The sequence below is a fragment of the Corylus avellana genome, chromosome ca1 (genome assembly GCF_901000735.1).
Source record: "Corylus avellana chromosome ca1, CavTom2PMs-1.0".
In the NCBI taxonomy this organism is placed as follows: domain Eukaryota; kingdom Viridiplantae; phylum Streptophyta; class Magnoliopsida; order Fagales; family Betulaceae; genus Corylus; species Corylus avellana.
This window is the reverse complement of record NC_081541.1, coordinates 30,165,428-30,180,536: the sequence shown is the minus strand read 5'-3', so window position 1 is coordinate 30,180,536 and position 15,109 is coordinate 30,165,428. Positions and strand designations below refer to the sequence as shown.

General features: G+C 31.6%; 1 protein-coding gene across 1 annotated transcript; it reads left to right on the top strand.

Annotated features, from left to right (window-relative positions):
- Positions 1–13,151: 13,151 nt before the first annotated feature.
- LOC132169596 (uncharacterized) lies at positions 13,152–13,961 on the top strand. The gene has a single exon (XM_059580611.1). It carries the CDS (start codon positions 13,152–13,154, stop codon positions 13,959–13,961), a length of 810 nt encoding a protein of 269 aa, XP_059436594.1.
- The last annotated feature ends 1,148 nt before the right edge of the window (positions 13,962–15,109 follow it).

The window sequence follows — 15,109 nt, the reverse complement described above, 5'->3', positions numbered from 1 at the left end:
CAAATTGACTTAAATAACATAAATCCAAGCACATTCATAGATCAAACACATTCATATGAAGAATTCAAGTAAACAGAAAGTAATTAAATTAAATACCCAAAAGGTAATTATAGCAAAGGTGCCAATATTGCAACCCTAAAGATACATGATTAGGGCTTCAATCTAGCCATAATTAAAATACTAAACTACATAACAAAATAAAAGGGGAAGAGAAGAAAAACCCAAACTCCTCTTGATCTAGCCTTCAGTTCTTTTCCAGAGCTTGTGTATGCTTTTCCACACTTTTTTCTAGAGGCTTCAAGGTCTATTTATAGGCTTTGAAAAACCCTAGAAGCCATAGAAAACCTAGTGAAATTGTAGGTTTATTTCCTAGTACAAGTAGGATAAGTAAACCTAAACTGAAGTGGAAAAGGACTCTTTTCACATCTGGGCCGCGTGAGTGCGCTCGATCGCAGGTTGGTGCGCTCGATTGCATTCCTGTGATTGATCCTTGTGTTGCGCGCTTGTGCACATCTTGTGCTCGCGCTTGGCTTGATATGTGATCGAGCGCTGGTACGCCAAATCCTTGTTGTCTTGCACTCGAGCGCAGGTGCGCTCGAACCTAGATTGGGCTGCGATCGATTCTATGGGTTCCAGCTTTTCCCAATTTGTCTTTTAAGTCTAAAAATTGCCGAAACACTTGTTTTTCTTCGAAAGCCCTATAAACATTAAAAAAAAAAACACAAAAAAACACACACACACACACACACAAAAACAAAGCAAAACAACAAATAATAACAAAACCAAGAGCCTAATATATGTAAATTAAGGAGCTAAAATATGTATATTTTAGCACTTATCAATCATCATTAAGCTGCAAACTAATTGGCCTTCAGGATTTGCATGATTGTGTTGAAAAGTTGCTTCAACTGCCTCAAATGTAACACGCCTTTGTCAAAAAGTGTTGTTACCATGCACAACAATGATGAATAATATAGAATCGAAAAGAGAGAGATTAAGAGAGAGTTAAGACACAGATTTAACGTGTTTCGGCAATCGAGCATGAAAGTTGTATACAAAAGTTATAGGTTTATGTGCAATTATATATATATATATATATATATTATTTTAAAAGAAGCTTGGTTTTTTCTATTTTTTTTATTTATTTATTTTTATTTAAGCGAAACGTTGTTTATGCATTTAGACTCGTCAGTTATAGGTTAAGGTCATTTTTTTGACTCCTCGGTTTTTATTATAGACATCAAGTAATTTCTAAGAAATTTTTTTTTTTTTTTTTTTTTGTAAAAGTTGTGTCTAATCAAGCATGAAAGTTGTATTTGAATTTATTAAAACGAATGATTATTTAAGCATGGTTACTTTGGAAACTTTTGATTTCTTTCGACTATCATTAATTTTTATGGAGGTCATGTCCTCCAACTCTTGAATTTTTTTTTTTATAGTCATCCAATAATTACTAAGAGTTTTTTAGTTTGTTTAAAGTCATCTCTAATCGAGCTTGAAGGTTCTATTTGAATTTATTTAAGCGAAGAGTAGTTTAGGCAAGGTGACCTTGGAAGCATTTGATGGCTTTCGACTAACATGAAATTTTTTTAAGGTCTTACGTAGGGGTGTAAAGGCGGTTACAGTTATCGGTTAATAAATTTCACTAACCGCAACTATAATTGCCTAGCAGTTAGCTACTAACCGCCGGTTAGGAGTTAGTAAAACATGTAACCGCCCGCTATAACCGCTTTTTAAAAATTGGGCTTCTTTGGGCTTTTTTTTTGGGCTTTCTCAAGTTAAACATATAACCAATTTTCAGTTTTAGGCATTTTCTTGGATCACTATAAACATGTAATCACCCGCTATAACCGCCTTTTCAAAATTGGGTTTTTTGGGCTTTCTCAAGTTAAACATATAACCAATTTTCAGTTTAGGGCTTTTTCTTGGATCACTATAGCATTTTTTACCCTCATTTGTTTTTGCGTTTAGTGCGTTTTTAGTGCATTTATATCTAGTGAAAAATCAAAAATATTTGACCCAAATTTACATTTACTTGTAATTTCTTTTTTCTTAAAAAAAAAATTCCTTAAATATAAATCATAACCTGTTAAATATAAACTAAGAAAATCCTATCATGTCATGTAAAATCCAAACATGACATAAACGTCCAAACAACAACTCAAAAAATAAGAATCCTTACATATTGTATAAGAGAGACAGAGAGACAAAAAGCCTTATAGAGATAGAGTAGCGACAAAGAGACAGAATGAAGACGGGGAGCGGCGACAGCTAGACAAAGACAGCGAGGAGAGATAGTGCAGAGAGTGAGAGGGAGGGAGACAGTGACAGGAGTGTGAGGGAGGGAGACACAGTGATGAGTGAGAGTGAGAGGGAGGCAGGCGACAGAGAGAGAGTGTTAGGAATTAGGGTTAGATGAAATCAATAAAATGATGAATATATATACCCCTTGGTTGAACATAAAACAATTGGTTTAAAAAATTACTAAGAAATTACGAGCAAATAGTAAAAAAAAAGTAATAATATGATTAACTTGATATTATACAATTGATATTATATGAATCAATTTAAAATGGAAAATAGAATTGCATAGAACTTGATATTATACAATTGAAAATAGAAAATAGTTAAACAATTGATATTATACAAATCACATTATCGTTATACAATAATAATATGATTAACTTGAATAAAGTATTTGAATTGTCATTGAATCATATGATTAAGTATTGATCTTATACATTTATATTATTCAATATGCATATATGTATAATTATAATTTATAACATATATAAACTTATGAGTTTATAACATGTATTGGAACTAAGTCTGTTGGTACTTAATTGTTGTATTAGTATGAATTGGTATACTTATGACTTATTTCATATTTTATATGTATAATTTGTTATTATATAATTATATAAATTAGAATGATAATACATTAATACTTCAATTGTGGTTATAAGTAACACATTGTTTAATCCAATGTCAATTACTTAATTTGATATTATACGAATCACATAATCATTGTACATTAATAACATGATTAAATTTAATAAGTTTTGAATTGTCATTGAATCATATGATTAAGTATTGATCTTATACATTTATATTATTCAATATACATAATTGTATAATTATAATTTATAACATATATAGACTTATAGGTTTATAACATACATTGGAACTAAGTCTCTAGGTACTTAATTGTTGTATTAGTATGAATTGGTATACTTATGACTTATGTCATATTATATATGTATAATTTGTTATTATATAATCATATAAATTAGAATGATAATATATTAATACATCAATTGTGGTTATAAGTAACACAATATTTAATCCAATGTCAATTACTTAATTTGATATTATACGAATTACATTATCATTATACATTAATAACATGATTAAATTTAATAAGTATTTGAATTGTCATTAAATCATATGATTAAGTATTGATTTTATACATTTATATTATTCAATATGCAAAATTGTACAATTATAATTTATAATATATATAGACTTATAGGTTTATAACATACAGTGGAACTAAGTCTCTAGGTACTTAATTGTTATATTAGTATGAACTTGCATACTTATGACTTATGAGTTATGTCATATTATATGTATAATTTGTTATTATATGATCAATTGATCATTAGATCAATCGATCATCTGATATAATCATATAAATTATAATGATAATATATTAATACTCAAATTGTGATTTAATTATCTCAAAAAAAATTGTGATGTAGTGATCAATTGATTATGTTATATGTATAAATATTTTTATACTTATAATTATAAAAATATATTATATAAAAAGGCGGTTAGCGGTTACAATTAGTAAACCCAATAACCGCTAGGCGGTTATAGCCGTTAAGAGGGTAGCGGTTAGCGAACCGCCCGCCTTTACACCATAGTCCTACGCCTTGATCACCCCTTTTTTTTTTTTTTTTTTGAAACATGTCCTGATCACTCTTGAGTTCTTGTTATAGTCATCCGGTAATTTCTAAGATCTTGTTTTTTTTGTTTTTTTTTTTTTCTTTGGGCAAATGCCGTTCTAATCGTGCATGAAATTTGTATTTGAATTGATTTAAGTGAAGATTTGTTTAAGCATGGTCAACTTGGAAACAATTGATGGCTTCTAAGTAATATGAAATTTGGTTAAGGTCTTGTTTTTCTTGATTCCTTATTATAGCTATCTGGTAATTTCTAAGAATTTTGTTTTTTTGTTTGTGTTTATTTGTTTATTTTATTTTATTTTATTTTTTGGAAAAGGTTGTGTTTAATTGAGTATGAGAGTTGTATTTTAATTTATTTAAACAAAATTTTAAAGGATGGTGACCTCGGAAACATTTGATGGCTTAGATTTAGTTATAAATTAAGGTTTGGTATGTTAAACTGTGTGTATTTTAATTCTTTTATAATGGAGAAGTTTTATGGATTTGATTGTCCTGGATTGGTTTTACCTTTGATGAGTTTTTTAAAGGGTTTCTACTTCGTCACAAAATTGTTGTGTTTGATAGTTTTATTACTTTGTTTAATTATTTCGGTGATCGTTGTGTGGTTTGTAAATTTTAATTAATTGAATATTTTGGAAAAAAACTATTCACCCTCTTTTAGGTGTTATTTGGGGACTACTCTAACATTAAATATATTGGGCAGAAAAAATTAAGATTTAAATTTAGAGATAAGGCGTTGTTATTATTGAAGTGTTTTATTTCAGTTAGTCTTTTAATTTTAATTTTAAATTTTTTTTTTTGACATGTTTGCACAAGAAGCGGTAGGAGAGATTCGAACTAGTGACCTCTACTTCATGAGACGTTTTCCCCAGCCAATTCAATTAGTCTTTAAACTCTACTATGCATTGTTAGTACTACTTTTTTCTTGTAAGCCATTGTAAGTGTTTATTAAGAAAGCTAATAATAAAAGCAAGATGTTAATTATGAAAGTCTCACATTTTTTTTTTCTTTTTCATTTTCTTTGGGGGTGACTATAGGAAGCTTAGTTATTTAAGTCCTCATGATTATATGATGTAAGACGATATTTACTTATATTTTCGGTAAAAACAAAAATAAGGAAATTATGAAAAATAATATTGGAGCAGCGCTACTTGATTAAAATTTTACCCGTTCTCAGACAATGGAAGTACAAAAGGAAATATTGTCAATTTTATATTAGAATTTTATTTTATTTTAGTAGTACTTTATTTTCTTTCCTTAATAGGGTTAGATTTGCTTTGATTATTTTACTTTCCTTATTAGACTAGGTTTAGTATTGCTACTAGGATTAAGTTTACTATTACTACTAGGATTATGTTTACTTTCTCTACAAGTATTTCTCCTTTATAATAGGCTAGCTTATTATGTAAAACGAACTCATTAAATTATTATCAAATCAGAGATTTTTCTCTCAAATACTATGCGGAGTTTTATTTTTCTTTTAGCCTACGGGCTTGTTTTTATCTTTTTGGGTAAAAGATGAAGACACTTCTCCTTGCAGAATCAAAGACGCTGCTATTTGATTAGTTACCTTAGTCTACCGCTACGTCAGTTGGTATCAAAGTAGGCTTTATCCTAATCATGGCCAATTAGCACAACGGTGACAAAGTTCTCCAACAACACTATTTGTAGGGGAAGGACTCTTTCGAGAGCTAAATTCATGGGGTATCCGAGCCAGCGTTATCCGGATTCGATGCCCAACTTATACTACAACAACTTCTATAATGACGTCGTTCGTGAGAGACATGTTGTTTCAAGATCCGATTACCAACGATACATCAAGCAAGTAGAGGCTCCTTCGAGAGCCGAATTTCAGGAGTTTCAGCAGACAGTGCAATAGGAGATATGCTAGATGTGGGAGATGTTGGAACGCATGTAGATGGGTTCCTTTTGGAATTACAGGGACAGTGATGCGAAAGATGACTATGGGATCCGAGTGAAACCCATTCAGTTTCCTTATGTCGACAAGTTCATTGACGATGACGTAAGTCTGATTCGACATATCTGTAACCATATTTATAAATCTCCAAATAGGCACTCCGCCTATTAAGAGAATATTAATTATGGTGAAAGAGATGTGGAAGATGTTAATTTGGTTAAAAAAGTGAAATTGCCGTCAGAGAAAAACTATGTGCAGCCAGAATCATTGGTTCCAATGACTAAATCAGTGGAAGATCAACCACCACCTCCTCCGTCACAAGTGCAACTCATCATGATCACCCTAAAAATTGGTGATTCCTTTGTAGGAAACGGTGAAGTTGAAGATGAGATCCATGAAAAAATCGTTGGAGGAATTTTTCTAGAAGTAGACGCAAAAGGAAAAATTGTGTTTTGATGCTATCTATGTAGATTTCTCCAAGTACTTTTCTTCATAGGAGCCACTCGTGCTATGTCCTGAAGAAAACTCGAGGATGAGTTTTTTTCAAGTAGGGGTGTCTGATGTAGGACGATATTTACTTATATTTTCAGTAAAAACAAAAATAAATTCAATGAAAGTACTAAGGTAACTAGTCATAAATAAGATAATTCTACTTGCTGAATCAAAGAGGCTGCTTTTTGATTAGTTACCTTAGTCTTCTGCTACGTCATTATAACTGTGAGTACTCTCTAATCTTCTAATAGGTTGTGGAAGAAGGAAAAAAAAATTGAAAAAAAAAAAAAAAACTCTTCCATTTTTATTTACTTTATTAGTTAGGTATTACCCAGTTAGAACATATATGGTTCAACTAGGAGATATATTATGATATTTAAATAATATAATTTATATTTTTTAATGAATAAATAAGATAATTTATGCACTTTCATTGAATTCATTTCCTTTTATTGCTTTTAATTTTTTTTTTTTTTTATTCAATGCGAAAAAAGGGAAAAAAAATTACAAGAAAATAAAAAATAAAAGCGACAGTTGAAAATGGATTAAATAAATAATTTTGCCCATCAAGAGAATTGGGGCCGCCAAAGAAGGTGGTTAAGGTAGGAAAAGTTCTGTAAATGGAACAAGTACCGGACCAACAAGGGTAGAAAATGGTCATAACCTTTTTGAGACCCTTCAACTTTATCCGAATCCCTAACGCAAGAGACAAATAGGAACATGACCCTCATAATACTCTTCAAATTTATCCTAATCACTGCTGAAAAAACAACACCAGTAGTGATTGAGAGTAATAAGTACATAAAGCATATTTAAGATTTTTGAAAGAAATGCATATGCAAGCATACAATAATTATGATTTGCTACCAGTCAAAAGGAAACATAAATAAAATTTTCTGACATGCAAAGGAAATTTTAATGGATGAAAAATGACATAATCTGATTGCAATTATGGTAATTCTATGATACATGCATGTGTGCATAAGTGACACGGCCCTTAATTCAAAAAAAAAACAAAAAAGAAAAGTGACACGGCCCTCATCTCCCGGAGAGGCAGGCTGAGCTAGCTGGGCAGTGGGGCTAATGTAAGAATTTGGGAGAATATTTAACATATAAATATCAAATAAAAATACTAATCTCTAGCCATTGTTGCTGAAGTACTTGAATTAAGTAATCCAAAAATTCAAACTTGAACATTTGTTGAATTTGCAATCTTAAACCCTCAATTTGCAATTATAGAACCAATCTTATAACTCTCACAATATGTTGGAGAGTGATAGATAATAGTTTTTGGCCTATACGTTTCTCACGTTCATCGTTGTGACTGATGGAGAATCATAGGAATATTTATAGGCCAAGACCCTTATCTAATTAACCTTACGTTGCTTCCTTCCATCAAGAAAGACAACTTTTAGTAAAATGACATAACCTTTCACCTTTAGTAGTTATCTATATATTAATTACCTAGGAGTTTTAGTTTAATGAAAACTCTATTAATACTATATGCTATATACATATAATATATGTGACATGTGTGACACCTTAGAAGATTTATTCTAACATTCTCCCACTTGGTGCACATGACACATTTTTAAAATCATTTAGGTAACTAAAACTGAATATGGCCATAGTTTAAAACTACTCAAGCTTTAGTTTTATTTAGAGAGATGCAATACATGAATCATGGCAGTTATGTTTTTATATTAACATTTCCTTCCATGAATTACAATGTATTAATCTTTCTAAACAAAATTCTTTATATGGTATAATTCTTTATGAATAACGTCCAATAAGTTATTCTGGGTCTAACTTTATCTATCCCAACGGATGAAACCAATATATGTGCACAAAAACTTTATCTCTATAGACCATTAGAGAGAAACTTAACACGGAATGAATTACTGAGTATCATATATTAAACATGACTATATACTTTTTTACCGGTATACTTTTAGTCATGGAATCTACAATAATTAATTCAATACTTAATAGACACTTCACATCTCTTAATATTCTCTCTCACAGTGAGATACTTTATGTCGAAAATCTTTATGGGTTTCGGTATAAAATCGACAATCTCGAGACGTTTAATAAAAAGTCTCAACCATAATGCCTGTGAACTAAATTCATAGCATCCAATAAATTATGCTTTTATAGTAGACGTATCAACTTTTGTTTGCATACTGTATCTCCATGATATATAGCCCCTTAGCAATAAGAAAATATATCATGAAGTAGACTTTCTAGTATCTACATATTTAGCAAATTATGAATTTGAATAACCAACCACCTCTAAACGATTAGTGTAGCTATAGGTCAATCTGTAATTCTTGGTTTTCTTGCATATACCGCAAGACTTTATTTGTAGCTCTTTATCAACCCAATAATCCTACTGCCAGTCCAATGTTAGGTCCAATGCAAAACTATGCATACATTAACCTACCTACTATAGATACATACAAAAGATTTTGTTCATCTGCTCTTGCTCCAATGCATTTTGGGACATTGATCCTTACTAAATTTATCCCCTTTAATAATAGGTGTTACTAAAAATTCACAGTATCCATCATTCTGAATCTCTCCAAGACTTTTTTCAATGTAGGCCTTTAGAGACAGTCCTAATATTCTTTAATTCTTGTCTCTATGAATATCTATGTCAATGACATAAGAGGTTTCATCCAAATCCTTTATTTCAAAGCTTAATGAGAGGAATATTATGTAGCAAACTTAAATCACTGCTTGCAAGCAAAATATTATCTATATATAGGACTAAAAAAAAGTAACTTTACTCCCACTGACCTTAAGGTATAATACTGATTAACAAGGTTTTCAATAAAACCATATGAGAAAAATAACCTTGTAAAATTCTGCATAACATTGATGGGAGACCTATCTTAGCCCATAAATAGATTTACTTAATTTACAAGCTTTTTGACTTTTATGTACCCACCGTAATGTGCTCATGCACACTTTTGGAGGTGCGTAAGGTTTTTCTTGAAAGCTTTTCTATTAGGGTGCTGGCTGAAGCCCCGTAGGAATTCACTAAATGTTCCTCAACAACCTTTATAAAATCTTTGGCCTTAAAGTATTCAAGAATAGAATCCCGATACATTTGGTAATATGAGATTTTATGAACATCAAACTTAGGCAATTATATTGCTCCCACTGTTCATGAATAATAATCTCATGTGGTGTACTTGATTTTGTGAGAGTGGGTGATTCGTCTACACTGAACACCAAATTAAGTTTCAAACACCCCAAAAATAAGAAAGCATTTTTTTTTTTCCTTTTCAGTTTGAAAAATTATCACTATAAAGTATTGGAACATAAAATACCATTGATTGAAGCAGTAGGAATGCATGCAATGACCAAGACAAATAAGATACTTTAATGCTATGAAGCAACTTTATTTAAATTAACCAATGTTAATTTAATAGTAAATTCTAACCTACCTGTGGGCAAGGCTACATCACACATGAATTTACTAAATAAATTTATTAATAAGACTAATAAATTTAAACATTAATAAATAAAAATTTCATGGACAGGGATAAGAAAATTTTATTTTTAATGCCAAATTTACCATTTTATTCTAATTAAATCATAAAAATAATAACCTCTATTGGGGCAAAGTCATTAAATTTATGAATTAATCACAACATAGATGTTTAATTTTCTTTATGAAGTTCATGTAAATAATCTTTATGTGATTATCATTATAAATTTAAGATGTTGTGTTATTCCTAAAAATATTATAATAATCATAACTTCAATAACATCTAATTGCCATATAGATGCCAAAAATTCATCTATTAAGTTTTACAAAACACTTTACTTGATTATCATCATGACTTGAGATGCTATGGCTATTCCCAAGTCACTTTGATTTTCAGTACTTCATAATGGCACCATAAAACTTCAATTTTTATGTTGATCACAAAAGATCCCATAGCATAATAATTTTAATAAATATTTATAACAAAATAAATGACCACATGGGATATAAATAAGCATCAAATAGATATGTCCAGAATAATATATCACTATATAGAGAACAAACGAATATTGAACCAAAATGAGATAATGGCTTGATGGTTGAATTTGAACCACTCTTACACAGGCCCATAGTGTGAGGGTTTGAATCTCCCCACCAGCAAAAACAGAACCAAATTTTTGTCCTTTCATGGCACGTGTACAACAAGCCCAGCAAGCAAGTGGGCTTGCATTTGGGTTGGCGACTTCATCCCCTACCTTCAGCCGGGTCTGCAAATCAGATCTATCTCGGTCGGGTCTCGCTCCATACGGGTCTAAAACTGGGTTTTCTCATTTTTTCATCAAATTTTCGAATTGAAACCCGATTTTAATTAAAGCATGATTTTGGTTTAGAATCATAAAATCTGTTGATTTATGGGTTAAGAAATGTACAGGTATTCCAAAAATCAATCAAAAATAAATCACCCTTTTGAAGAAATAAATGGCCGAAATTTTGTTATGAAGATTTCATAAATTGGTCAAAAATTACACAATCAAACCCCATAACATTGATCTTTAAAAAGATTCGGCCAAACCATACCCATTTTGAAACTTAAAACCCAAAACCAAAACCAAAAACTCAAAACAGATAAATAAAATATCCATATCTTCTATGGACAAACAAACGTTCAATCACTCACGAAACAATCATCAAATTCATACTAAACAACATGGCACAGAAGTAGGCTCTCATACCACTAATGTAAGAATTTGGGAGAATATTCAACATATAAACATCAAATAAAAATACTAACCTTTGGCCATTGCTGCTTAAGTACTTGAATTAAGTTATCTATAAATCTAGATTTGAACGCTTGTTGAATTTGCAATCTTAAACCCTCAATTTGCAATTATACAACCAATCTTATAAACCTCACAATATGTTGGAGAGTGATAGATAAGAGTTTTTGGCCAATATGTTTCTCACGCTCATTGTTATGACTGATGGAGAATCACATGCATATTTATAGGTCAAGACCCTTATCCAATTAACCTTACGTTGCTTCCTTCCATCAAGTAAGACAACTTTTAGTGAAATGACATAACCTTTCACATTTAGTAGTTATCTGTATATTAATTACCCAAGAGTTTTAGTTTAATAAAAACTCTATTAATATTATATGCTATATACATATAATATATGTGACATGTGTGACACACTAACACCTTAGAAGATTTATTCTAACGCCCCCAAGAGAGAGCTCAATCGGCTGTGTCTATGTCTAATGAAGCGGAAGTTACTAGTTCGAATTCTCATCCCCTCTCTTGTGTGAACATGTCAAAAAAAGAAAAAGAAAAAGAATTATTCTAACATTCTCCCACTTGGCGCACATGACACATTTTTAAAATCGTTTGGATAACTAAAACTGAATATGGCCGTAATTAAAAATTACTCAAGCTTTAGTTTTATTTAGAGAGATACAATACATGAATCATGACGGTTATGTTATTATATTAACATTTCCTTCTATGAATTACAATGTATTAATCTTTCTAAAGAAAATTCATTTTCACTAAACACTATATATAACTCAGAAAGGAGTTAACTTTAGCGTCAGAGGATGATTCGCCGGAACACCCCCGGCGTATTATCTTGACCCCTTTTTTGTCTTGCAGATTGGAGAATGAGCAACATCAGGAATTACGATCTCACCCCTTGGGTCCACCATACCGAAAACTGTACCAACATCTTCCATTTTTATTTACTTTATTAGTTAGGTATTACCTGGTTAGAACATGGTTATACTAGCTAGGAGATATATTATGATATTTAAATAAGATAATTTATTTTTTTTAATGAATAAATAAGATAATTTATGTATTTTCATTGACTTTATTTCCTTTTGTGCCTTTTTTTTTTTTTTTCCTATTCAAAGCAGGTAAAGGGGAAACGAACAATTAGAAGAAAATGAAAAGCAAAGGCGATACTTGCAAATGGGTAAAAAAAATAACCCGGCCCATCAAGAGAATTGGGGCTGCCAAAGAAGGCGGTTAAGGTAGGAAAAGTTCCATAAATGGAACAAGTACCAAACCAACAAGGCTAGAAAATAGTCATGACCATTTCGAAACCCTTCAACTTTATCTAAATCCCGAAAGCATGGGACACAGATAGAAACATGACCCTCGAAATACCCTTAAACCCTATCCTAATCATTGCTGGAAAAACAACACAACTCTGATCTGATGGTAGTCGGTTGAGAGTAATAAACATAAGCATATTTAAGATTTTTGAAAGAAATGCATATGGAAGCAAACAATAATTATGAATTGTTACCAGTCAAAATGAAACATAAATAAAATTTTCTGATATACAAAGGAAATTGTAATGGATGGATGATAAATGACATAATCTGACTGCAATTATGATACATGCATGTGTGCACGAGTGACACAGCCCTCATCTCCCGGAGAGGCAGGCTGAGCTAGCTGGAGTCAACACCACTCGTGTGCTGCATATTTTATGTCATTATAAACCTTAACTTGATTTTCGAAAATTAAATATAATTGGTAATGAGTTGGTGGGGAGACAATGCATAAACATAGCTGGTATTGCATTTAGATCCAAATCGAAATCATGTTACTACTCATTGAGTTATGAAGATGATGAGATTCCTCTTGTCTCCCTCTACCTCTAATATATATTCAGTAGATGCCAATGGAAGGATGGCAAATTTCTACACTGATTTGAACAATATTCAACTCCTAGGCCTTTATCTTCTCTGAGTACGTGGAAAAAGATGGCCTCATCTCCTCTTATCAAAAAACCCCATGCTCGATCCAATAGCTTGCCATCCAGACCACATCCTCTCATTCTAGACTGCAATGAGCATTTATGCAGATTGGAGGCTTCTGCTTCATCATCATCATTAAGCAGCAAACTAATTGGCCTTCAGGATTTGCATGATTGTGTTGAAAAGTTGCTTCAGATACCCCAAATGCAGAAAGCCTTTGTCGAAAGGTGTAATGGCAAATGGGTAGAAGAGCTTTTGGATGGATCTCTCAGGCTCTTGGACATGTGCAGTGCAGCCAAGGATGCCTTGATACATACAAAAGAATGCGCACGCGAACTGCAATCAATTATGCGCAGAAGGGCAGGAGGTGACATGGGGCTCGAAAGGGAGGTTAGAAAATTCTTCAACTCCAGGAAGGTTGTTAAGAAGGCAATTCAGAAGGCCTTAAAGGGCATGGAAGGCAAGCATGCTGACAAAAAACATGAGACTCTTCCCATGGTTAGCACATTGAGAGAAATAGAAGCAGTAACTCTCACTGTGTTTGAATCCTTGTTGTCCTTTGTTGCCGGCCCGAGGTTGCCATCAAAACTAAGCAGCTGGTCCTTGGTTTCTAAGTTGGTGCTCCCCAAAAGAGTAGTAAATGAGAATGAAGAAACAAATACATCTGAATTTGAGAAGGTGGATGCTGCATTACACTCCCTCATTAGTCACAACACAAACAAAACAAGCAAATCAGATTATATCACTCACGTTGAGAATGTGCATAACTTGCTGGGTACTAAAGAGATAGACTGGAATCACACACTTATTACATAATATTGCCCAAAATAAAGAGATTGCAAAAATATGCAATTATTATGATTATGGGCTATCTTATGAGATCCCAGGAATCTATACCATATCCATTACTGGTGATCATGGACTCTACAACTAACAGTATAATTATCGTCTGCCATGTATTGCTTTGCATTGTTTAAGACACCTTTGAATTTCTCATATGCTGCGAGAAACCTTTTGTGATTCTTCACATTCTCAATGAAGTACCCAAGACAATTTCTATAACATAATTTCAATTTTTCACTTTTCTCTTTACGAATACTCTTCCTTGGGCGTATACCATCATCATTTGGAGAGAAAGAGAGAAGTTGAGTGGGTACTGGCAAGCGATGGAGAGATGAGGGCATATTGGAAGTACAAAAAGGAAGTGGACGATCCTCTGCATGCTTCAAAACTAGAAAAAGAGTCATTAACAATATTATCATTACCAGAAATTCCTTCATAACTTTTTTGTCCATTGTTCCTTTCACTCTCTTGGAATTACTTTTTTTCATGGAACTCTAGGATGAATCCATAATCTATAACATCTAAAGCTTTTACATACAAGAGTGATTTCTTTTTTTATTTTTCATTTTTTTAAGCCAAGAATTTTTTAAGCATGGTGACCTTGGACAGGTTTGATGGGTTTCGGCTAACTTGAATTTAAGTTAAGGTCATGCATGTCTCTTGATTGTTTAATTAGTTTTTATTATAGATATTTAGTAATTTCTTGGTTTTTTTTTAATTTTTTTTTTATTTTAAATGTCGGCAAAAGTCATGTTTAATCGAGCATGAAAATCAATTTATTTAAGGGAAGATTTGTTTAAGCATGGTGACCTTGGAAATGTTTGATGGGTTTTGGCTAACTTGAATTTAAGTTAAGGTCATGTCACTTGATTGTTTAGTTTTTATTATAGATATCTAGTAATTTCTAAGAGGATTTTTTATTTTTTATTTTTTATTTTTTAAAGTCGTTTTTAATCAAGCATGAAAATTAATTTATTTAAGTGAAGATTTGTTTAAGCATCATGACTCTTGAGTTTTTATAATAGTCATCTAGTGATCTTTAAGAGTTAATTTTTTTTTTTGCAAAAGTCATGTCTATTCAAGTATTAAAGTTGTATTTCAATTTATCCAAGTGAAGAGTT